The following is a 26,712-nucleotide window of genomic DNA, read 5'->3' as shown; positions in this document are numbered from 1 at the left end:
CGTATTAAAAAAAAAAAAAAAAAAAAAGTTTTAAATAATTTAAACGAAGAGGTAAATAATTATTATTATTATTATTTATTATTATATTAAATTTTATCAAATTTTAAAATGATAATATTTTGAAGTAATTTAAATATTTATATATATATATATATATATATATATATATATATATATATATATATTAAAAGTTTTTTTTTTTTTTTTTTTTTTGCTAAGAAAAAAACTTTATCATAATTTTTTATAATTTGTTTATTTATTTGTTTGTTTGTTTGTTTGTTTGTTTGTCTGTCCTCCAAATGAATTTTTTTAAAAAAAAAAAAAAAAAAGCAATTCAAGTGTAAAAATATTTTTTTTTCTGTAAATATTTGCTCAAGATCGTTTTATATCGATAAAATCATAAAATTATATTTATTGTAAATTATTTACGTTATAAAAAAAATAACGTAGGCAGTATCCCCCCCAAGCAAAAAAAAAAAAATATTTTTCCCATAATAATAATAATATAGAGAGTTTAGTCATGACTTAAATTTATATGATGTAAAATAGGATTTGAGTAAAAAAAAAATCATAACAAGTTTATTTTGAACTTTGATCAAACTTTTGTTTGAAAAAAAAAAAAAAAAAAATTGTTAACCAACGATGAGAAATCAAGGGCAACAAGTCGGTTAAAAAAATTAATCCAACTCACGGTCAAAATTAAATAATTTCCTTCAAGGGCCTCTTTTTGTACATCGTTTTTAAAAAGTAAAGTAAAGTAAAAAAAAAAAAAAAAGAAATTTTTTTTTTTTTTTTTTTACAGCAAAAAAAAAGAATAAGGTAAACAAAACACACGTGATGGCAATATTTCGTTTCTTTTATAATTCTAATTAATATCTATAAAAAAAATAATAGTAAAAATAATAATAATAATAATAATAATTTATTTATAGAAAATATCTTTGTAGATTTTAGTTGTCGTGAAGTAGTGACGAGTGCAAGACGGTTTTTTTTTTTTTTTTATTATTAGTAATATAAAATGCCTTCCTTATTATCTCCAACCACAACATTAAATAATGGTCAACAAATACCGATTGTTGGTTTGGGAACCTGGCAGGTACGTAAACTTCTTTTTAAAAAAAAAAAAAAAATTGTTATTGCTATGTAATTTTTAATTCATTTTTTCAACGTGTTGAATTTCAATAACTATATTCAAACAACAATATTACTTTTCATTAAATCACTCATTATTATTATTATTATTATTATTATTATTTACAATTTGATATCACACAAATCGATTATTATTTGTTTTCCATCATTAAAACATTTTTTTATTAAAAAAAAAAAAATTCCTCAACTTTACGTCTCGTTAAACAAAAAAAAAAAAAAATAACAAAATTTTTAATTTAAAAAACGTTCAAAATAAAAAACAATTAACGTCAGCCATGTTAATAATTTATTGTTTACTTATTTATCGTGTTTACTTTTGTTAAAATAAACAAAATAGGTTAAAACTTGTAAAAAAAAAAAAAAAAAACATGTCCATGTTAATAAATAATAATTATTTAAATTATAAAAAAAAAAAAAAAAATAAAAGATTGAAATTCAATAATATTTTCTGTTATTTTGCTCCTGTTGCTGAATTATTATAATTTAATATAATTTAATCGATCCTTCAATAGATATTTAAATTTTACATATATATATATATATACATAAAATTATTTTATTTGATTGTTTTACAAATCTTAGTTATTAAAGGGGGTAATTTGTTTTTTTTTTTTTTTTTTTTGTCATAAACAGAAAATTTTAATTTAAAAAATTAAATAAATTTACTTACAGTTACACGGTGATGAAAAAACAGAATTTATTAAAAAAGCCATAGATTTAGGATACAGACATTTCGATACAGCATGGTTGTACAACAGCGAAAAAGTTATAGGAGACGCAATTCGGCAAAAAATAGCAGATGGTACCGTAAAAAGAGAAGATTTGTTTATAACAACCAAGGTAAAAATAGTAGTAATAATAATAATAATAATAATACATAAGATTTGATATTAGTTACCTTTTTTTTTTTTTTTTTTTTGTAATTTATTAATAAAAAATTATGTTTCGTCAAATTTTTTTAAGCTCTGGTGTTCATATGCTCATCCGGATTTGGTCGTCAAAGCTTGTCGAAAAAGTTTATCAAATTTGGGTCTTGATTATCTTGATTTATTTTTAATACATTGGCCGTTTGTCTTTAAAGTAAATATTATTAAATTAAAATATGTTAATAATAATAATAATTAATAATAATAATAATAAAAATGATTTTTTATTTTTAGGCAGTCGATAATCCTGATAATCCTACGCCGACACCTTTTAATAATTTACAGGAACTCCTAGTGAGTATTTAAAAAAAAAAAAAAAAATTACATAATTAAATTAAATTAAATTAAATTTTGTAATTAAATGTTGTAATTTCAGTCCATAAAAGAATATTTTCCCCGTGATTTAAAGGGGAATTTAATAATAACCGATGATGATTATGTTACTACCTGGAAAGAAATGGAAAAATGCGTGGAATTAGGATTGACGAAATCCATCGGAGTATCCAATTTCAATTCCGTACAAATAGAAAGACTTTTAGAATCCGCTAAAATAAAACCTGTCACAAATCAAATAGAAGCTCATCCATATTTAAATCAGAAAAAATTAATAGAATTCTGTCATAACAGAGACATTATCATAACGAGTTACGGTCCCTTGGGAGGCATGCCTTCCGCAGCCAAACCCGAATCGAAACCTATGTTGGAAAATCCAATTATGGTTAAAATAGCAAGAGAAAAAAACAAAACCACGGCTCAAATTTCTCTCAGATATTTGGTAACGACTTTCTCTTTCTGTTTCTTTTTCTTTCCCCCTTAGATTTCAAAAAGTTTTAAAATTAAATTTTTTTCTTCTTTTTTTTTTCTTTTTTTCTTTTTTGACAGATACAATGTGGTACGATTGTCATTCCAAAAACTTCAAGTCCAAAAAGGCTTTTGGAAAATTTATCCGTATTTGATTTTACTTTGACTCCAGAAGAAATGGCAGAAATAGATTCGATAAATAAAAATGAAAGAATTTATAAAGTACCTGGGTAAGTATTAAAAATTCATCATTATTATTTTGTAAATATTACAACAAAAAAAAAAAAAAGGTTTCACTTACCTCCACAGTCACAAATTTTTATATTTCTTTTTTTTTTTTTTCCTTTTTTTTCAGTACCGAACGCCACAAAAATTATCCTTTCAACATCGAATTTTAAAAAAAAATTATCATTGATAATTTCATAATATATATATGCATCTTATTAATCTAGCCATAATATTTCCGTCAGAAACATATACATATCGTTTCTCGTGAAAAATATCAATTATATAATAATAATAATAATAATATAATGATTTTCTGAAAGAAATAAAATATTACTAAATAAAATAAAAATTTATTTTATATATAATTTTAAAACTAATTTTAAAAAATTTTATTTATCGTACAATGATCAAATTAACATGTATACACTATAACAGATTAAAAATAATAATAATAATAATGATAATAGTATTGTAAAAAAAAAACAAAAAAAAAATTAAATTATTAATGTCCAACCAATTGTTTAAATGTTTTCTAAAATTGAATTTCTCTTCTCTCTCTTTTTTTTTTCTTAGACAAAAATAAAATACATTATAAAAAAAAATTTAACACGATATAAAAACTATTAATTGCACTTTCTACTAAAAAAAAAAAAATTAATAATAATAATAATAATAATAATAATTGACGATTTTTATTAAATATTTATGCTTATAAATTTTCTCATTTACCAAATTTAATAAATTAATTAAAAAATAATTTTTTTTTCTTTTCTTTTCTTTTGATTTAAATTGAACTTAAGCACCTTAAGAACTTATAAATATTTGAGAAGAAAAATTCAATATATATATATATATATATATATATATATATGATTTTTTGGAGAAACGTATATTTATTATATTACCAACATCAATCACAGATAATTTTCAACACAAATGTTTAACAAACACATTAAACATAATCGTTTGGCACATTCATTATATATATATATTAATGGCGGTTTTCATTTGAAGATTAATAATATTATTGAAGACACAGTTCTTATTAAATAAGTTCTGAAATTTATTTAGAAAACATTTAAACATACAAAAATCATTTATATTTACAAGATCAACATAAGATTATAAAAAAATAAAAATAAAAAAAAACCACAAACCTCCAAAATAATAATAATAATAATAATAATACTTATTTGTGTTTTGTAATAATAAAACCCATAAATAAATTCAATAATTTTTCAAAGTTACATTCAACAAATAATAAAACATTTTCAACATTTTCAACGTTTCCCCAAATTTACCAAATTAATTTTTTTTAATCAATTGTTAATTTAAGCAAAACATAAATTTACACAAGCAGCTTTTTTTTTTTTTTTTTTATTGGATGGACTCATTACAAACACAATGTGTTTATCTACAATTAAAATTATTATATATGATTAATTAAATTTCATAGCACTCTTAAAGGCCTCCATCAAACTTTTTGTCTTTTTTTTTTTTTTTTTAAAAAGTATTAGGTATTGATTTTTCTTACCGATTTTTTTTTTTTTGTAAAAGAAATTTGAAGATTGTACAATATTTAAAATATTTATATATATTACCACTTCTCGGAGTTGTATTTCATCCGTCAGGTACCAAACAAAACCTAAACTCTTAATTATTCTCCAAAAAAAAAAAAAAAAAAACTTTTCAAATTGTAACAACGAAATTCAGATTATCTCACAACGGACAAAATGAAAGACGCGCTAAAAACCAAAATGGCGGACGTTAGGTTCATAACATTCGACTATGAAAAAATAAAAAATAAAAAAAATACCCACTCTTTAAAAATGCAGGATGATAAACTCCGAAAACATTTATAAAAAATAAGAAAAAAAAAAAAATACTTTTTAAGAAAATTCGCTAAGTAATCTAAATTTTTTTTATTCTGACATTGCAAAAGATAACAAACGAAAAATTTAACTATCCGATTGCTCTGTTGTCGACGTTTTGCTTTTTGCGACCCTTTGAAAAGAAATCTCATTACGTCATCAAAAACAATTGTAATAAAATTTAAAATATAAAATAAAGATAAATATCAAAAAAAAAAAACAAAAAAAAAAACAAAATGTTTTTTTTTTAATTTTATTTTTTAACGATTAACTTAATGACCTGTTTTTAATTACACAAAAACAAATCGTCCTCATAAATTTTTTTTTTTTTTTTTTTTTTACTGAAACCGAATCAAATTCGTTAATTGTGTCGTCACAGAAAAAAAATTTGGCGACAAATAAAAATGGCGTAAAATGTGCAATAATACGTTAACGGCTAAGTGTGTATGAATTTAAATTATTGTTACAATTTTAATAAGAGTTTTTAAGTGACGTCTACGTGCGATTTTGTTACCTGTTACATAACTTTTTAATATAATTAATTTAAATTTACAATTTAAATAATCAAACAAACAACAAAAGTAGATTAAATTTTCAAAATTACTAGTACGAAGAACGAACAAACGCTTTAACAATTTTCTACATAAAAAATTTTCTTAATTATATATATATATATATATATATTTAACGATTGCTTTTTGTCAAAAGAGGTAAGTTTTTTTTTTATATATTTAAATTCTATCAAGAAAATATATTATGTATAAAACTAAAACAGCTACCTCATCTATGTAAATAAAACATTTATTGTTCTAACTTACCTTAGTGATTATGACAAAATTTATTAATTTATAAACCGTGTTTAGAATAATTCTAGAATTAAAAAAAATTTCTCTGGAAGATTACATTTTCATTTTTTTTGTTTTACAGATAACTAAAAATTATAAAAGAGAAAAACGAAGAAAAAAAGAAGATTTCATTAAAAAATATTTATGGTGTAATTTTATACGTTTCAATGATGAAAAGGCACATTGAACATTTGGGCATTAACCGTTGGTCAAATGTTTTTGATTATTATTATTAAAATAATAACAATGTCTAATGTAAAACAATAAGAAAATTAAATATGAAGATTGAGATCTAATAAAATATTGTAGAGAAATTGTTTGTACCGTTAAGTAGAAAGACACCAACTATTTTTATTATTATTATTATTTTTTTCTTTCATGTTTTTTTTTTTTTACCATTTCAGCCCATTTAGGAAATTATGTAATTTATGAGTTTGTTCCTAATGTGAAGTTGGAAGCAATCAAATAAAAAAAAAAAAAAAAAAAACGGAAATAAGGAAATACCTGAAGAATTATTAATTCACGGTTTGTAATCCGACATGAAATCCTGGAGGGAAAATCCTGGGAAACTGTTGTTGATTTCGAAGTTTTCATCATTTGATTGCATCTCAGATTGTGCGGTGAAGTCAAAATCTACGTCGGCCATTTGCAGATAGCTGTGAAAAAGTCAGGCACGATTACGCTTTGTTTTTTTTGTTTTTTTTTTTTTTTTTTTGCCAAGCACCCCATCACATCATTTTGATAAACTTTTCGTGTAACATAAAAAAAAATTATTATTACATATAAATCGAAAAGTTTATCAATATGAAGGAAAAAGTTTGTTAAATATATATATGCATATAGTTAATTCAAATGAAGAATTTAATATGTATTAAAAAAAAAAAAAAAAAAAAAAAAACCAAGTCAACAGAAGCATTAACCCAGATGCTGCTGGATAGCTCATTCAAATTATAAAAAGGGTTTGTTTGCTCTGTTGACTACAAAGCGAATATCGTGCATACTATCTCACAGCATCAAGGCTTGATAATATCGCCCCAATTTTAATGTTATGAACCCGTCCAACCCCACCAACAACAACAAAAATGTCAATTTATTTTTTTTCTTTCTCACGGTATAAAACCAAAATTTTTTTTTTAAAAGGACAAAATAAATTTTGCATGCAAATATATATATAAATATATATATAAGGTAACAAATTATATTCAATAGAAGTAATATTATTTTCCAATATCAATAAAATAAATTTAAAAAAAAATAAAAATGAACGGTGAGATGAAAAGTCATAAGTTAAAAAACAAAACAAAAAAAAAAACGAATAAACAATTAAAATTTTACACAAACAAAAAAAAAAAAACGGTAAAAAATCATTATTATTATTATTATTATTATTATTATTGTTTATAGAAAACAATAAAAAAAAAAAAAAAAAAAAGGACAAAGTCAAAATACTGAAATACTGCATAGGAAAAAAAAAAAAAAAAGAGTCCATTAAATAAAATATTGCACACACAAAAAAAAAAAAAATAAAAAAAAATAAATAAAACTTACATAAATTATACAAAGGAATAAAACAATAATAATAATAATAATAATAGTAGTAGTAGTAGTAATAAAGTAAAGTAAAGTAAAATGAAAAAAAAAAAAAAAAAATTAATACAAAAGTTAATCGTATTTTGTAATGTACAATAAACAACCGTAAATTTTCGCACACACATTATTATTTATATATATATATATATATATATATATATATATATATATTATTATAGTATATAAATTAATAACATTATTTATAAATATATATATATATATTTATAAACATTGAGAAAAATTGACTCGACATTAATCTATAAAACAATTTATATTATTTTTTTTAAATAACAATTTATATTTTTTTTTTTTTTTTTGTAAACGACGGGTAACAAATATCATAATAAAAATGATAAACAATTGTTTAAACATTATTATTATTATTATTATTATTAATTAAACTTTAAATTTATATAAATTTCACGTTTAAAAAAATTTTTTTCCCCCTCTGTTTTAATACACCTCCCCCCTCCTCGCCACAGGGGGGTGGTTCAAACAATTATTATTATTATCGTTATGTATTTTGTTTGGTCCCCGAAATAATAATAATAAGTCTTACAAAAAAAAAAAAAAAAAAAAATTAATGTGTTAATAATAATAATTCGGAATTACGTAAAAAAAATATATATAATATATATCGATATACTATCGTTCTACTAACACTATATATATTATATACTTATTAAAAATTATAGGTAACATGTCAGTCACGATAAAAAAAAAAAAAAAAAAAAAACATTTTTTTTATTAATTTAAGTGTGAAATAATTTGAAAATGAAAAACAATTTTCTTTTTCTCAAAGTGAAAGTGAAAGTGAAAGTGTAAATCTTAAATTCATCTCCTATCTCTACCTCTCTCTCTCTCTCTCCCCCTCATCTCAAAATCGAAACATCATTTAATATTTTTCTATAGTCGAATAAATAAATATATTCTAATAAAATATATATCAATTTTTTCATCGTTGCGATATTTACGTATAAAAAAATAAATTCGTTAAAGAAATTTTCCACACCCCCCCCCCCAGTATTCCCTAAAAAAAATTATTTTCCGTATAAAAATTTAATGTAAAAAAAATCTATCAGTCGGATTTAATTCGTTTCGTCAATTTATTTCTACCCCTAAAATATTAAAACGTTATTCAAACTATGAATTTATGTAGATAAAAAAATGAAAACCTGAATGTGAGTGGTAGGAAAAGAGAGAGAAAATGTATGAGAGAAAGAGAGAGAGAGAGAGAGAAATCAACAATATTTTAATTCAAATATTATTATGATACCCTGTTTTTCTTTTTTTTTTTTTTTCCATTTTAAATTCGATTCGAAAAAAAAAAAACCGTTAAAAACAAAATGTTATCGTGTAAATGTATTCGAATTAAAATAAAAAATAAAATTTAAAAGTTAATTTCGGTTAGTGCCTGCCTAATAATAGTATTCCTCTTAATTCGGTGGAACCCTAATAATAAAAAGGACTAGGAAATGGTAATTTCTCGTCAAATTAAACCACCAACGACTCCTCCTCACACGACAACTTATGTTAAACAAACAAATTATTATTGGGGAAAGAGAATGAAAAATAATTTTTTTTTTTACGAAAGACAACGTGTCGGTGGGGGGGGGGACTTCCCCCAAAACGGAAACCGTCATTACGAAAAAAAAATAAGAAAAAATATGACGATGATGATGATGATGATGATGATGATGACCTTACCAAAGTCTAAATAAAAATCAAATCGTCAATTTACACTAAAAAAACGACAATTAATATTATTATTATTATTATTATTTTTTCTAACAGGAACTTATATTTTGAGAATATGAAAATGAGAAAAAAAAAATTTTTTTTTTTTGAGGGGGGGGAGGGGAAACTTAAGAGAGATATAGAAAAGAAAAAAAATAATTTTAAAAAATTATAACAACCTACTATTATCGTACCTTAATTAATTTTTCGAAATTATTAATAAATCGAAATCGTAAATTTAATAAAAAACAAACAAACAATAACACACGCATATTGCACGCACACACACACGCAAAAAACGTAGACTCATCATCATCATCATCATCATCGTCATCATTCGCACTTTTTAAAACAATTCAAAAACAAAAAAATTTAAAAAAAAAAAAAAGAAAAGGAACATTAATTAATTAACGTGTCATTAAAAGTGGCGGTTAAAGTGTAATAATAATAATAATAATAATAATAATAATAATAATAATAATAATAATAATAATAATAATAATAATAATATTAATATTAATAATATATATGGGTAATAAAATTAATACTAAAAATGGTAAAAAAAAAAAAAAAAAAATTAAAAAAATTAAAAACAAAATGATCACACAACTCATTCCGAGCTTTTTCCCCCCCCCATAACGCGCACGCACCCCTTATCACTATCCTTATCAGTAACAACGTTAATAACGTGAATAAAATTCAAGCACCGTTTAAAATACATTTAATTATTATTATTACTTGCACAACAATTCGACAATAATACAAATATTCTGTCTTTAGCGTAACACCGGGATAAAATTTACACCCACCCACGCACTCACGCACGCACCCACCCACACACTCACACATATGTATATATCGTTTTAAACACGTCGGGCTTATCGTATAACAAGGAAAAAAAAAAAGAATAAATTTATCATTTTGCACACAAAAAATAAAAGCTTTTTTTTTTTTTTTTTTTTTTGACAACAACGAAGAAAAAGAACAATCGAGAACACGACATGAAATTTTTTAAGCTCTTTATAAATATACCCTGGTTGAGACTTATAATAATATCAAATTTTTAATTCGTTTATATAATTGACCAATAAAAACGTTTACCGTATACTTTTTTTTTTTAAAAAATATAACCGAATTATTTTCCACCCCTTTGGAAGAAGAAGAAGATGAAGAATTTTTTGGATAGATCGAAACATAGAAACATCGACACGTGTAAAAAAAAAAAAAAAAAAAAAAAAAAAAAATTTCCCCCCTAAATTTAATGAAATTCTTTAAGCTTTAAGTTAAAATATATATAATTTTTAATTCGTATTTAGCTCTTTAAATTGTAATCATTTTGTTTTCAAGGGACGTTGTTATTATTATTATTATTATTATTATTATTATTATGCATGTATATATTTATATATGTGTCTCTACATATATAAATATATATATATATATATATTATTTTTTTTTCCCCGGGGAATGCAACACGAAAAATTATTTCTTTTTTTTTTCTTTTTTTTTTTTTTTTTTTTTTAAAATTAAAAAAAAGCAATTTTTTTTTTTTTTCGAGATCATGCTTAAAAAAAAAAAAAAAAAGAGGAGTTTTCCTTTTTTTTTTTTTTTGTCTTTGCTTAGGAGCATAAATGAGCTCACCTATTAACGGAGCCCGCAACCGATGGAGTATCCCTCGTGTCCGGCGACTGCGGTTGAAACATTGTTTGTGGAGTTCCTGGATTACAACCTAGGGACGGGCCCCATCCTGGTACGTGAGTAACGAGTAACGGCTTAACATATCCGTTTATTAAATTTGGTTGGTTTTCTGATGGGGAAAAAAAAATAAAATAAAATATTGCAATAAAAAATTTTCAAAAAACAATTTTCGAATTAAAGATGAGGATGTTAAAACGTACCTGTGAACGGAGTGTAATATTTACTGAATGCCACATCTTTTCGTATATCGGGATAAAGGTAGACGAATTGAGAAAGATCAGAGATTCGGTCGGCCAAACTACGAATCGCAAAGTCTTTGCTCGTAAATGGTTGAAGCATGTATATTTCTTTTTGTTCTGCGGTAAAAACAATGAATTACTTATAAAAATAAAAAATTTATTTTAAAAAAACGAGGAAGATGAAATAATTTACTAAAATTGAAATTTATATCCTTGCCTCCTGGTCCTGTGCCAACGCAAGCGATGGTTACCCCACCAAGTTCGGAATCTGAAAATCGTAGTAAAAACGTGCCCTGGGGACAGGCCATCAACATTTCTTCTGCTTGCTTTTTCCGTATAAATCCGATAATGGCACCGTCGATCCAAGGACCACGCAAATGTTCTCTTGTTAATTTCATAACGGCGTAAAACCATTCCCAAAATGTAAAATTTCTTTCTGGCAAAGGTTCTTTGCAAAATTGTGACCACGACAACAGCAAAGGTCCGTAGTCTCCAGGCTGAGTACTCCTATAAAAATAAATAAACAAACATTATTTCTTTTAACATTTATACGTTACTCAAAACCACTAATTTTTAAACATAATAATAACCTAAAAGCTTTTTCTCCCAAAAATTTCAAATTATCCTCGGTTAAACTCCTTCCAGTGGCCGCTTTAAATTTCACGTTAAGCGCTTCGGCAACCTGAGACCAGGGAACTTTGTCTGGAACGGCAAATGGCACTCTTCCAGGTTCTGCAAAAGCGTTATCCCATGTGACCGTGGCCCACGCGTGAGGTTCTTGATTGCCGTGAACGATGACAACAACAGGCAATGATAAAGTCCAAACCTGAAATACTAATTCTCCACCACCAACTGAGAATTGAGATTGGAAGAACAAAGAAAACTTTTCGTCCATGACAGATTCTGTTCCTTTTTTTTCTGCCCTTTTAATTTTTTTAAGTTGCATATTTCTAAAAGAAACCAAAAAAAAAAAAAAAAAAAAAAAATTTAACCATAATTAACATTAAAAAAAAAAAAAAAAAAATTAAATCGTACCTGAACGAGACAGAAAGTTGTCGGGTAGCTTGATGGTATTCCATGGTTCCCGTGTTGTTTAAAATTTCTCCGCTCGCTTCATTTTTAACCATTTTGTCATTTTTAAGCAATACGTTGGCCTGAGCTTCACTTATAATTGTGACTTTGACTTGAGGAGGAGTCATATGAACGTTAAGTTTGCCACCGACGAGGAGTCTTACGGTGGAAGTAAATCGAGTATTGGTTTTCATAACTTGAGGTGGTTGTTTTTCAATTATAAACGTGCTAAAAAAAAAATTGTGCTTGTTAAAAAAAAAAATAAAATTAAAAGGAAATGACTTTTCAAAGGGAAAATATTCACCTGGTTACCAGTGTGGAAAGGAGTTGAGTCACCAAATTATTAAGGTTCGGTAAAACATCGACTAAACCAGGTGGATCAAGAGATAATTTTTGTTTGAGCCTTTCTGCTTCTTTGATTTGCTGTCTGTTGAGCCAAATTATTTCAGCCAAGTTCTCACACCTTAAATAAAAATGTCTAAATTAAAATATGAATCGTAAAAGTAAAAATTTACACATCTTTAAATGTAAAATTTACCATTCTTGTATGCTGTCTAAATTACTGTTAAAATGAGCTCCGTTTCCAGCAAGTTGTTGTTCTCTTTTCCATCTAATTAATTCACTATCGAGTATTCGACTTTGCAATGCTGTCAAGTGTGAAATGGTTTCTTTCAGTTTATCGACCAAAGACATTCTCAACTGAACCATGGCGCTAACTTTTTGATTGAGCATTTGTTCCATGTTATCCTTTTGTCTTTTTAATTTTTTTTCCAATTCGATATTCTGTGGATTTTGTCCTTGGGTTTGAAGATGTTGAAGATGCGCTGGACACAAACGGATACAAAATTAGTTTTTTATTTTTTATTTTTTTTCAAAATCGAAATAATTTTTCCAAATCCAAAAAAAAAAAAAAAAATTACCATTTATTTTTGTGCATTCGTGATAATGAAGAGCGAATGCTTCCTGATCCTGTTCCATTTTCCTGAGATCTTCAGCCGTATCGTGAGTTCGTCTTCTCAAAAACTCCAATTGTTGAGCTAATTCAGACATTACGTCAGGCATAGCTGACATGTTCATGTTACCAGCTACTCCACTCTGAAAATTTCAAAATTTTTCATTTAAAATAATAATAATAATAACAATTAATTACTCGGATAAAATGTCAAAATATTTAAAAAATCTACCTCGCTTTGTTGCACCAATTTCATTTCTTTATCCAAACAATGACGAATTAGTCTGAGTAAACTGTGAGGATTTTGACTGTACCTTGTCTAAGAAAAAACAAAAAAAAAAAAAGGGGGGGGGGTTGATATTATTTGACAAGTAAAACAAAATATTTATTAAAAAACTTTTTTTTCGAAAGAAATGATATATATATGACAAAACTAACCCTGAAGTTAGAAGCAGTTTCGATGAGTTTCAATTTAGTCAAAAACATATCTTCGGACGTTAGAGTGTTTGCCTTCATTTCCAATTCGTTAATTAGTGCGTTGACAAGACCGGATACGTATTGGTCGTGTTGAGGGTTGTCCGGATCCACTTCGTTCCTTTTACAACAAACAAACAAACAAACAAACGAAAAGGTGAATTTAACAACAAAAATTAATTTTTTTCCCTACTTAATAAAAATTGAACACAACACAAAAAAAACAAAATTGCTCTTCCAGGAATTATCATGCTACGATGGCATGTTAAGAGCGGAGGAGTCATGCAATGTCCGCGTTATCGATGGGCGCCTCACGTCTTAAGGCTCTCAACTTTCACAGGTTTTTTTTTTTTTTTTTTTTTTTTTCCACATCGTGAACAAAGAAAAATACGTTGCATTACAACAAAAAAAAAAAAAATTTCTTTCTAATATAATATAAAATAAAAAAAAAAAAAAAGTTTTTAAACATTTCTTTTATTTTACCTATTTATGAATAGTAAAAATAAATTAATTCCGTTTTAGATGTAACATTTAATTATAAAAAATTCCATGGAATTTTTCTTTTTTTTTTAAATTGATTTATCGATCGAAAGGTTACTACTTATTTATTTATAAAATTAAAAAATTTTTAACATTTGCGCATTTCTCTCAGAATTATTAAGATTCTAAGAAATCCAAAAAACCAAAAAAAAAAAAAAAAAAAACTTTTGACATATTAAAAAATTATCAATTGTGTAATTTTCGATTCGAATTTCAATCTGAAATTAATTTTCCAATATTATTTTAAGAAATATGAATTCAAAACAAACCACATTTTAGCCTCCAGCCAACCGGCAAGAAAATGCCGGACTTCGATTGGAAAATGTTCTCCATAGAGTGATCGTACTTGTTGAAGTGCATCACCGGTCAATTGCTGAGATTTTGTCCAAAGTGACATCTCTTCTTGTGGAGCTGTTAAACCAAAAAAAAAAAAAAAATTGACTTTATAATAACTCCAAAAAAACCTGTAATAATTAACTAAAAAATTTTAAATACGGAAAACCTTTGAATTCATCAAAAATTATTTATTTTAAACAATAACAATTATTATTATTATTAAATATAACAATCATTTGATCAATTCCAATTAATTTTTTTTTAAATTTATTTAATTTAATTGATTGGCCGTTTTGCCCTTTCCCTCCTCATTTTTTTTTTTTTTTTGTGGTACCGTAAAATTTGTCAAAAACAAAAATCGGTACCTTATTAAAACCTTGGCGGCCTTAAGGTACTCATCATTGAATTCTTTTATTTTAACATGTTAGGGGCATTTTAATTAATTTTATTCATTTGTTTTCATTTCGTACAGCGTCATGAGTTCCCTCCCGAGGAATTGTTTTCTTTCCTTTTTTCCCTTTTTTTTTTTAAAAAAAAGACGACAGGAGAAAAAAAAAAAAAAACATGGTATGTTTTGTCACACGGGCAAGGACAAAACAATAAGTGCTCAAATGTCTCAATCGTGCATTCCCCGATCTAATGAAACGTGACACAGTTAGAAATGTGACACATCAACTCCGATTTCCTTGTTATTAAACTTTGACTTTTGTCTTCTTTTTTTCTTTTCTTCGACAAAGAAACCTTTCGGATAAACTCTTTTTAAAAAAAAAAAAAAAAAAACCTAAACTAAATTCTACCCTTAATTTGCTCATTTTCAAAACCTGTAAACGATTGGTTGACAACAGGCCAAAGTGTCACCACAATCCAAAGATACATTTCTGACGTCATCAATTCTAACGACATTTTGTCATATTTTTTATAAACAAAAAATAAATAAAATAAAATAATAAATTAAAAACTCAGTGATCGAAAATAAGCCGCTTGATATTTTTTTGTTAACTGTAATAAAACGTCAATAAAAAACAAAAAAAACTCGAAGAAGAAAAAATTTTTTTTTTTTTTTTCTTTTTTCCTTTTTGAGAGACAGAATTTACCGAACATGACGTAAAAATCATTTTCAGTTAATTTTCAGCTCCGTAGAACCCGACAAAAAATTAATATGAACAAAAAAAAAAAAAAGAAAAAAAGGGGGGAGGGTTTCTCAGAATCAGTTAATAAACTCGTTCGTTTGTCTTTTACGTAACAACCTAATTTTTTTTTTCTTTTTTTTTTTTTTTTTTCAAGAAATAAAAAAAAATAAAAAAATTTTTTTATAAACCGTATCGTACATGTGATTCTCATTTGAATTTTTATCCTCCTCCCCCCCCCTCCCCTTCCCTCCCCATACAAAGTTATGAAAAACGTTTATACGCCCCTTATCCTGCAAAAAAAAAAAAAAAAAAAAATAGATTTGCAAGAACTTTACTACTCTCTACCCCTGACAATCAGTCAGATTTCTTTTTGGTAGCAAAAAAAAAAAAAAAAAAAAAAAAATGGTTTTCGGGCAAATTTTTTTTGCTGTCACGTTTTGGATAACTGTCTCCAAGTATCCATTACCTAAATTTTCAAAACTACATTTTTTTCCCCCCCCTTTTTCCTTCTTTTTTTAAAAGGCGGATAATTTAACAATCGACATGCAACAAGAGCATCCCATTTTAATTATTTTGCGTGTGCATGCACATAAAACCCAAGTTCTTATTCCCACCCTGTACTACGTCTGGTTGGTCGAGGGCGGTCTTTCCACGAATTTTTTTTATACGTTTTTTCCCCCTTTTTTTTTTTTTTTTTACCGAAAAACTAAAAAATAATTTGATAAAGGTAATTACGTATATCGGGTTGTAAAAAAAACAAATTACAAATTTTCATTATTATAAAATCCATGATATCACGATTATAAACATAAAAAATATTATTATTTTTTTTTTTTTTTAAATTTCGAATTTTCCCACTTCGTCGTTAAAAAAAAAAAAAAAAATTGGAAAAAAAAAAATTCTTCCTCCCTTACACGATAACTCCCTTTATTAATTATATACAAAAAAAAAAAAAATTGCAAAGGGAAATTTTAAATAAAAACAAATATAAAAAAAGATTTAAATAAAATTTGTCGTAATTTGTGGTGGGGGGGGGGGGGGAAACAGAAAAAAAAGCCAAAATATTCTTTCATTCCCTAATAATTTAAACCCCCCTCACTCCCTCATAAATTTTTTTATATATTTTGACCGATACTAATTTTTTTTTCTCCCCAAGTTATTTAATTTGCAAAAACAATGAAATGAATTTTATTTTTGTAAATTAATAATTTAAAGAGGATTTTGATTTAATGATTGTTTTTTTTAGGTAACAAAAAAAAAAAAATGAGTACTACCCAAAAATTTACAGAAAACCTACAGACCCCCAAATAATTACCAAATACAAATATTTACGTTAAAAAAAAAATAAGCGAAATTTAATACTTGCTCGTTATATAATTAATTATTAACAACAACAACAACAACAAAGCCTCTCTCATAATAATTAATATAAAAAAATAAAACATTTTTAATAAAAAAGTTAATTAATTAATTAATTTTTTTTTTGCAAGTTCAATGTTGCTTTAATTATTACAAATAATAATAATAATAATAATAATAATAATAATAATAATAATAATAATTGCGTTAAATTTTTTTACGGCTACATAAAATAAAAAAAAAGTTAAAAATAAAAATGTTTTATCTTTGTTAACCCCGGTCAAACCTGTTTTTTTTTTTTTTTTTGTAAATGGGCGTTCACCAGCAAAATCGATTTCTAATTTTTTTTTTTTTTTTTTTTTTTTTTTTGTTCTCTGCTCTTCCATAAACTTGAACTCAAATTTATTTTTAATAAAATTTACATTAATAACGGAGATAAAAATAAAAAACGTGTAAATTTCATAGTAATAATAATAATAACAACCTAACAAATTTCGTTCATTTTTGTATTTTTTTTTTTTTTAATTTTAATTTTTTTAAAAAAAAAAAAAAAAAAAAAGCAAAAAAAATTTTACGATTTACGAAATTTTGTTTTGTTTTTAATGCTCTATAATTCGCAAAATTAAAAAATTAATTATTATTATTATTATTATTATTATTATTAATTAATTAATTAAAAAAAAAAAAAAAAAAATTGAGTGACTGTAATTTAAGTATTCCAAAAGGAGGGATGATGTATTTTATATACAGCTCAACAGTAACTTTGAATTCAATAAAGTAAAATTTTTTTTTGTACAAATTTGGCTAAAGCAAAATATTAATGTTGTAATTTTGTTAAAATTTAAAATTATCAGTAAAAAAAATAAAAGAAAAAAAAAACATTAAACTATCATCACTGACATTCTCTTAAAAAAAAAAAAAAAAAAAAAAAAAAAAAAAAAAACAAAAAAACAAAAAACTGATATTTGAGCGATGAAATTAATTAAAATGTATTAACAATAAAAAAATTAATTTGAATTTAGAATAAAATTATTTTTAAATAAATAGTATCATTGCTTTAAACCCATTATTGTCAGTAATTAAAATTTATCAACATTATTTTTAAATTAATTTAATTTTTTTTGTTTAGTTCTGTGATTTCTTTTTCTTTTTCTCTAACATATTCTTTATTTTATGTTATTTTACTTTGTGCATAGATAGATAAATAAAATAAAAAAATAGATGGATACTAAAGACCTACTACCACTACTACCCAATTTTTTAAAGCAAATTAAAATTATTTGTTTTTAATAACTTTCTATCAATCACTAAATTTCAACCCAAAAAAAAAAAAAAAAAAAAAACTTTTTTTAAAACATTTCTATTCGTCTCTACTCTATAGTCTAATATGTAAATCTACTAAATAATAATGAAAACGAGTTTGTCGATTCTTTTAAATAAAAAAAAAAAAAAATTCTAATAATGTTAAAAAATTGTGTACCGACATGATAAATGTCAAATTTCCCCAACTTTATTTTGAAATTGAGTTTTTTTTCGATAAACGAATTAATTATGTCATATTATATATATAAAAAACATAATTTCGTTTGTCGAATAATCAACAACTGATTAATTAAAATCTTAATCTCTTAATACAAAAACAAAAAAAATTTGATAATAAAAAGCTTTTTCAAAATTACAAAATAAAACTTATTATAAATAATAATTCTAATTAAAAAAAAAAAAAAAAAATTAGCAAATAATATTTTTAAAAAAAAATTTTTACTCGTGTCACAAAATATTTTTATTTACCAGGTATATTTGTTCTGTAATATCCCTCGGCAGTATCATATCTTGGGTAGTAGTAGTTTGTTCCATTATAGTAATTATATTGAAGCCTATCCATTATTATTTTTTTTTTTTTTTTAAAATAATACCTAATGTTGCAAAATATCAATTTATTACTTTATTAGTAAAAAAAAAAAAAAAAAAAAAAAAATACTATAAAATTTTAGGAGGCAACAAGTGTATCTAGTTTTTTTATTGTTTTTTTATTAATAAATTAATAATACTTTAATTCATTTTTAATTTAACAGTGCATAATTTGTCATGTTGTGTAATAAATAAATTAATAAATAAATAAATAAATAAAACAAAATGAGGTTTTATTATATTTCACTGTCACTTGAAAAACAATTAAAATAACATACAAACTATTTTTTCAACAAATCGCAATGTTTGAAAGCCTTTGATTAATTGAAACGAACGGGTTTAGTAACCTTGTCCCGCAAAGGCCTAAAAGCCAAAACTAACCGAAAGGAAAAAAAAAAAAAAAAAAAAAAAAAAAAAAAAACGCAATCATAGACGAACCCCTACCTCGTTTTATTCTTTTCAAGACATCGATTCACTTAAGGCAAGCCTAAAATTGAAAACCATATTCTTCATTTAATACATTTTCAACGTTTCAAAAAAAAAAAAAAAAAAAAAAAAACAAGGCAATCGTTGAAATTGAATTACAAAAAAAATTTTACAATATTATTTAACAATATGAATAATGTGATCGAGAATGATTTTCAAACACGTTTGACAAAAAAAATAACGAAAATAAATTTTTTTTTCCTTTACCTCTCTGTAATTATCATTCCTACCAGCTACCACTTCACAGAATTTGTTGACTTTCCAAGAATTCGCGGGCCTAGATAATCGTACAAAAAAAAATTTACTCATGTTTAACTTATGTAAGTAAAATTTGCTAAAGATCGAATCACGCATCCATCTATGAGGACTAGTCATCGATGCCTCCGAGATTTTTCCTATTCTTAAATATAAATTTTTTAGGCGGGCGCTGGGAGTGGCAGCGTAACTCTTGTTTAGATTAAAGCCTAATAAATTATTTAACGAATAAATTCAAATTTTATTACTTGTTAATATTTAATTCTTTTAACGGCTTTTTGTAGCCGAAATCAAAAAATAAAACTACAAAATTACTTTAAAAGCCCTTTTTTATTTCGTATTCTCTTGTCTAAAAGTAAAATTTTTCGAAATAAATTTTTGAATTGTTTTCCACATTCTTACTATCCGTAATCTTTACAACATATATTGAATCAAAACGTTTTTCGTTATAAAATCAAACATGGCGTACATTTGTTCCTATGCTTGTCTTATGTAAAAGCTTCAAATCGTAAACGTAATTTATCAATAGATTAAATAATTTTTCATTATGAGAAAAGCAAAATTTTAACATGAACAAAATGTAAATTATTTTTTTTTACTAGGTTAGAAATAAAAGTATTGAAGTTCAAATTTAAAAAATTCTTTAAATAAATAAATATGGCGGCTTTAGAAATTTGGACTTTGAAAATTTACGCCTTGTATTCTGTAAATAATTAATTCAATTTATTTTATATATTTTTAAAATAACTTATTGATTTATTTATTAACAGTTTATATAATTTTAGTTGAGGTTATGTGGCTCATAACTTATTATTTACACATTAGTACCATCAAAATCTTTTTGGTTAAAGATTTTTAAATACGCCGATCTAAACAGTAAATATATTGCCAGGTCAGTTTTTGATAATTCCTATCAAGATATAAAAATAGGTTTATTAAAAATATTTACTGTTAAAATTTTATTGTATTATTCACATTGAATAATTATTGGCCTACAATACTTGAATTCAGCAGGTGAGATTTATATTTGCTTTAAAGTTACATGAATTTTAATAAGTTAGGTTAAGAAAATAATTATAATAATTTAACATACTTGTTAACTTTAAATTCCTAAAATATAATTATTTAAATAAAATTATGCCATGTTTGGGTTATACCCATTAATAATTTCAACAAATGTATCATGTATTTTTTTAACAATGAGTTTGAAATTTAACAATATATATTGAATTAATTTCAGTTGTTTTTAATAAACATTAATTTTTTTTTTTTTTTTTTTTCAGACAAAATAGTTTTTATTTAGAATTAAGTTTTTTCTAAAAAATATTCTCAAAGCAAGATTTATAAAGTCAAAAAAGTAAAATAAAAATGGCTAATGACATTAAAGTTACCCCTTTAGGAGCTGGACAAGATGTTGGCAGAAGTTGTATTCTTCTAAGTATGGGTAATAAGAATATAATGTTAGATTGTGGAATGCATATGGGGTATAATGATGATAAACGATTTCCAGACTTTTCATTTATAAGTCCAGAAGGCCCCATAACAAATTTCATTGATTGCGTTATTATATCCCACTTTCATTTAGACCACTGCGGAGCTTTACCTTATCTTACTGAAATGGTTGGCTACAATGGTCCTATATATATGACTCACCCTACTAAAGCAATATCTCCTATACTTTTAGAAGATATGAGAAAAATTTCTGTCGAAAAAAAAGGAGAAGTAAATTTTTTCACATCTCAAATGATAAAAGACTGCATGAAAAAAGTTATTACTGTAACACTTCATCAATCTATCATGGTTGACAGTCAGTTAGAAATTAAAGCTTATTATGCAGGTCATGTTTTGGGAGCAGCTATGTTTTGGATTCGTGTTGGAAATTTGTCAGTTGTTTATACAGGAGATTATAACATGACTCCAGATAGGCATTTAGGTGCTGCTTGGATTGATAAATGTAGACCTGATTTGCTCATAACTGAATCTACCTATGCTACAACTATAAGAGATTCAAAACGATGCAGAGAAAGAGATTTTTTGAAAAAAGTTCACGAGTGCATTGAAAAAGGTGGAAAAGTTCTCATTCCTGTATTTGCACTTGGCAGAGCACAAGAACTATGCATTTTGTTAGAAACATATTGGGAACGAATGAACCTTAAAGTTCCTATATATTTTGCAGTTGGTCTTACTGAAAAAGCCAATAATTATTATAAAATGTTTATTACATGGACCAATCAAAAAATTAGAAAAACTTTCGTTCAGCGCAACATGTTTGATTTTAAACATATAAAACCTTTTGATAGGTCCTACATAGATCAAGCATGGCCCATGGTGGTGTTTGCAACTCCTGGAATGTTACATGCTGGATTGTCGTTACAAATTTTTAAGAAATGGGCACCAAACGAAAACAATATGGTCATAATGCCGGGGTTTTGTGTCGCCGGTACGGTAGGACATAAAATTCTTAGTGGCCAAAAAAAAATAGAATTTGAAAATAGGCAAATTGTTGATGTGAAAATGTCAGTTCAGTACATGTCTTTTTCTGCACATGCTGATGCAAAAGGCATTATGCAATTGATACAGTATTGCGAACCAAAAAATGTACTTTTGGTTCATGGTGAAGCTGCTAAAATGGAATTTTTACGAGATAAAATTAAGCAAGAATTTCATATTAACTGTTATATGCCAGCAAATGGTGAAACGTGTACTATAGATATTCCCCATAAAATTCCAATTGACATTTCTCTTAACTTGTTAAAAAGTGAATCTCAAGCTTATAATGCTCTTCTACCGAATTTAAGTAAATCAAGGATCCTTCATGGAGTTCTAGTAAATAAGGAACATTCATTATGTTTAATGAATGTTGAAGATGCCTGTAAAGAAGCTGGAGTGACCAGACATATTATTAGGTTTACATCTACCGTTCGCATGGAAGATCCGAGACCGCCAAATAAAATAGCAGAAAAATTACTTAAAATAGTTAAAGAAAAATTAAAAAATTATTCAATTCAGTTTACAGACAGTTCTATATCAGTTGAAACAGTTTTAATAAAGGTTGAAGGTGATGAAGATGATAGAAAATGCGTTTATGTATCATGGACCAATCAAGATGAAGATTTAGGGAGCTACATTTTGAATCTGTTACAAAATTCAACTCAATAAAAATATAAAAATCAGTACTTACTTATTTAAATTACATTTAAAAAACATAATCGAACGAAACTTAAATTCCACTTTTGAATGTCACACAGCACCAGAGAAATTCACTTAAGAAAATTACTATTAATAATATGCACTTTAAAAAAAAAAATATATTCTTATACAGTTAATAAATGACTCTAAATCAAAGTTAAAGCAAAAATAGAAATTTAATACTGAATTCCAACAAAAATTTAAAAGTTGCTAGTATACGCGGTCAATACGACACAAAAAATTGTAAGCCTCCGAGATACATAAAATATTTAATTAAATTTATTTTTGAACAAAAATAATTTTTTATACAAAAGATAATTTTAAAAAAATTTTTAATATAAACTTTGTAACTCGATTAAAATTATTTTTTTTATGACTTAATAAATATTTATAAAATCTTAATCATTCATTATTTTTTTAATATTCATTACTTTCAGTGCAATGATTAAGTTTGTCATAGAAGGCGGAGAAGTTAAATTCACTCAACTTTTTTTATTTTATTTATAACTTATTGTTGTGCATTTAATTCAGGGGTGCGTTTATTATTTCTATTAATTTAATACCTACATTTTTTATTAATAATTATTACATGCTTGTTTTAAGCTTATTTAACAATCTGATTTCAATTTGTCTTATTTAGTTCTAAGGTCCAGGGAAAAATGTAGAACCGTTAATGGTCATATTATTATTATTATTTTTTTTTTTTATTAAAAACAAACGGAAACAAAAGTTGCTTGAAATTGAAGTTGTGATTTTAAAAAAGGAAAAAACTTAATGTATTTTGTTAATTTTTTAATTCAATTAGGTTTTTTTTTTATGTTCAATACAATTGAAAAATATTTGTTTACCATTAAAAATTAAATTTCATTATGTTTATTTTTGAAATGAATCAATTACTATTACTTTTATTGTCAAAAAAGAAATGAATCAAATACATTTGAAGTGATTAACATTATATTGTATCTTTAAGAAAATTATTATTTTAATAACTGACATCAGCTCATTTGTGAGGTAGTAAACAGAAAAATTTGACCTTGTTTTTTATTTTATGTGTCAACATTAAATTTATCCATTTTAAAGGTTTTTTTTTTTTTTTTTTTTTAATCTTTGAGGTTTGTATTTATGTATTTCACAGTTGTATTTATCTATTTTATTTAGGGCTTGAATAATTTATTTGTCTTATACATGATTATATATTAATTAATAAAAGAGTTTTAAGTTACTATTATTAACATCATTATACATTTAAAAGTAATGCTGAGTTTAAAATTTTTGTATCTTTGTGCCATAATTTAATTTTATACAAAATTGTTTCAATGATTAACATTATTTTTGTGATTTTAGTTTTATGAAAGAATTAACTGATTAATTGTCTTTGTAATATGATTGTAATTACACTAAAGTTTGTGTATAAATTGTGAAAAATGCTAAAGTTAAATATTCTTATGTTAAATAAGTGAGTTCTTAAAAATAAAATCTTTTTTCGATTATTTGAGTTTATGTGTGTAATGTACAGTTTAAATGTTGTTTGTACCTTATAGTCTCAAATTGTTTTTAAATAAATTATTTTTAATATATATTTTATAAATATTTACAAGTGTTTATTACATATTCCAAATAAAGTTTACATTGATTAAAATGTTTTTTTGTAACTCAATAAATTTAAGTTTTACAAAAAGTAATAAAAAAAAAAAAATTTTGTTTTCAGGTGTTAAATACTATGGGGACTTATTTGGATAAGCCCGAAACTGACAAGCAAAATGAGGGGGGCACTGGTAATGGGTTAAGATATGGGGTTTCATCCATGCAAGGATGGAGACCAGAAATGGAAGATGCACACACTGCGATAGTTAGTCTTCCAGGAGGTAAAAATTTTATATAATTAATAAATTTCTTTTTGGGGTTTAAGTTAAAATTTAATTTCATAATTTACATATTAAATAATTTTTTCAGCCGATTTTTTAAAAGACTGGTCATTTTTTGCTGTTTTTGATGGCCATTATGGTGCAAAGGTATCAGAGTATTGTTCGGAACATTTATTAGAATATATACTACAAGCAGAAGAATTTCAAAGATCTGAATTTGTGTCTGGAATACGGTCAGGATTTCTTTCTTTAGATAGTAGTATGAGATTGTTACCAAAAATAGCAAGTGGAGAAGATAAATCTGGGTCGACAGCAGTATGTGCTTTAATATCACCTGAAAAGGTTAGAATCATACGTGCTCTCTAATAGTTTTTTGAATTTTTACAAATTCGACGATTAAAACTACAATTAAACTCAAAAGATGTAAGTTGACCCAGGCGTTTTTTTGTTTATAACGAGATCCTACTCAAAAATTTATATGCATTTTTAGATTTACATAGCAAACTGTGGAGATTCAAGAGTTATACTTTGTCGAAGTGGTGAACCAGAATTTTCATCAGAGGATCACAAACCATACATACCGAATGAGAGAGATCGAATACAAAAAGCTGGAGGATCTGTTATGTTTCAACGTATAAACGGTTCTTTGGCTGTATCCAGGTAGGGGCTCAATCCTGCAATTCTTTTTTTCAGACAGTATTGAAAGAGTTTTAACAATATTTATCAATTTTTTTTCATAATTTGCTTTAATTATATGGTAACATTACTTTTAGAGCGCTTGGGGATTTCGAATTCAAGAACGTTGAAAATAAAGGACCCTGTGAGCAACTTGTATCTCCAGAACCTGAAATATATGTTTTGGATAGGTATGAAGAAAGGGATGAATTTCTTGTTCTCGCTTGTGATGGGATATGGGACGTAATGGGCAATAGAGGGGTCTGTAGTTTTATAAGATCTCGACTTCTTATTTCGGATGACCTCCAACACATTTGTAATCAAGTTGTAAATACATGCTTGAGAAAAGTGAGTAAAAATTTTCAAAATTAACTAAATGTTCTATTCGAAAAAAAAAAAAAAAAACAATCAAATTTCTTTTAAGTGATTACCTGGAAAAAAAAAAATTTTAATAAATGTTCATTTGTAATTTTAGGGAAGTCGAGATAACATGAGCATCGTTTTAGTAACATTTTCAGGAGCACCGAAAGTATCAGAAGAAGCAGTACAAAAAGAGAGAGAGTTGGAAATTTTACTCGAGGAAAAAGTTAAAAGTGAGAGAGATTAAATTTTTATAAATTATTTTCATTCCGAAATTTAAACACACACTTAAAATTAAAAATCAAATTCTTTTCTCTTTACAGATCTTGTCAACAGCCAACACTTGCAAAGTTTCAGAGCCGTATTAAATGCAATTAAAGATGAATCTATTCCAGACTTGCCTCCAGGAGGTGGTTTGGATTCAAAGTAAATAAATAATAATAATAATTTTTTTTAAACTAAGACCGATTGAAAACAAAAGGTTTCTTTTAAAAATTAAAAATCTTTTCTTTTTTTTTTGTACGTTTCAGGGTGGACTTTATTGAGAAAATATACCGTGAAGTTTGTACAAGCGAAGCGGAAAACGAAGAATATTATTTTTTTTAATTTTATTTAAAAAAAAAAAAAAAAAAATATATATATAAACAGAATAGAGGGTTCCATAATAAACTTCCCAACGCTTTGTGTTTCCGGTTTATAAAAAAAAAAAAAAAAAAACTAATCATTTACGCTAGCTAAAAAAAAATAATTTATATTATTTAATTTAATGTTGCCGGGGATGTTTATTATTTATTCTTAATTGTTAAATTTGCCAAATACACACAATTTTTTTTTTTTTTTTAAACGCATCCATAAATAATATTAGGAAAAAAAGAAAAAAAACCGAAAAAGTTGATAATTTTATTTAAAAAAAATATATATATATATATATAAATAACAGACAACGCGATGAAGGCAAAAAACATTTTTTTTTTTTTTTTACATTATGTATATAAATAAATATTAATTTATTATTATTATAA

General features: G+C 25.0%; 4 protein-coding genes across 4 annotated transcripts; 3 read left to right on the top strand and 1 right to left on the bottom strand.

Annotated features, from left to right (window-relative positions):
- Nucleotides 1-1,018: 1,018 nt before the first annotated feature.
- Phum_PHUM335210 (aldose reductase, putative) lies at nucleotides 1,019-3,113 on the top strand (the record flags this gene model as incomplete). The annotated part of the gene is made up of 5 exons (XM_002427629.1): nucleotides 1,019-1,096; nucleotides 1,825-1,992; nucleotides 2,116-2,232; nucleotides 2,455-2,853; nucleotides 2,961-3,113. The coding sequence occupies 5 exons, from the start codon at nucleotides 1,019-1,021 to the stop codon at nucleotides 3,111-3,113; spliced, it is 915 nt and encodes a 304-aa protein (XP_002427674.1).
- Nucleotides 3,114-10,787: 7,674 nt separating this feature from the next.
- Nucleotides 10,788-15,363, bottom strand: Phum_PHUM335200 (Signal transducer and activator of transcription 5B, putative; the record flags this gene model as incomplete). The annotated part of the gene is made up of 12 exons (XM_002427628.1): nucleotides 10,788-10,957; nucleotides 11,049-11,204; nucleotides 11,281-11,594; nucleotides 11,678-12,037; nucleotides 12,123-12,386; nucleotides 12,463-12,621; nucleotides 12,697-12,982; nucleotides 13,079-13,253; nucleotides 13,343-13,429; nucleotides 13,549-13,705; nucleotides 14,394-14,535; nucleotides 15,258-15,363. 12 exons carry the CDS (start codon nucleotides 15,361-15,363, stop codon nucleotides 10,788-10,790), a joined length of 2,376 nt encoding a protein of 791 aa, XP_002427673.1.
- Nucleotides 15,364-20,969: 5,606 nt separating this feature from the next.
- Nucleotides 20,970-22,760, top strand: Phum_PHUM335190 (Endoribonuclease YSH1, putative; the record flags this gene model as incomplete). Its single annotated transcript, XM_002427627.1, has 2 exons — nucleotides 20,970-21,039; nucleotides 21,112-22,760. The coding sequence occupies 2 exons, from the start codon at nucleotides 20,970-20,972 to the stop codon at nucleotides 22,758-22,760; spliced, it is 1,719 nt and encodes a 572-aa protein (XP_002427672.1).
- A 1,750-nt stretch (nucleotides 22,761-24,510) lies between these two features.
- On the top strand, nucleotides 24,511-26,120 carry Phum_PHUM335180 (protein phosphatase 2C isoform beta, putative; the record flags this gene model as incomplete). Its single annotated transcript, XM_002427626.1, has 6 exons — nucleotides 24,511-24,655; nucleotides 24,744-24,997; nucleotides 25,146-25,315; nucleotides 25,429-25,678; nucleotides 25,806-25,923; nucleotides 26,014-26,120. 6 exons carry the CDS (start codon nucleotides 24,511-24,513, stop codon nucleotides 26,118-26,120), a joined length of 1,044 nt encoding a protein of 347 aa, XP_002427671.1.
- Nucleotides 26,121-26,712: the final 592 nt, after the last annotated feature.

The sequence above is a fragment of the Pediculus humanus genome, genomic scaffold (assembly GCF_000006295.1).
Source record: "Pediculus humanus corporis 1103172107743 genomic scaffold, whole genome shotgun sequence".
Taxonomy (NCBI): Eukaryota; Metazoa; Arthropoda; class Insecta; order Psocodea; family Pediculidae; genus Pediculus; species Pediculus humanus.
The sequence above is the reverse complement of the archived record's forward strand: the minus strand, read 5'-3'. Positions and strand labels throughout refer to the sequence as shown.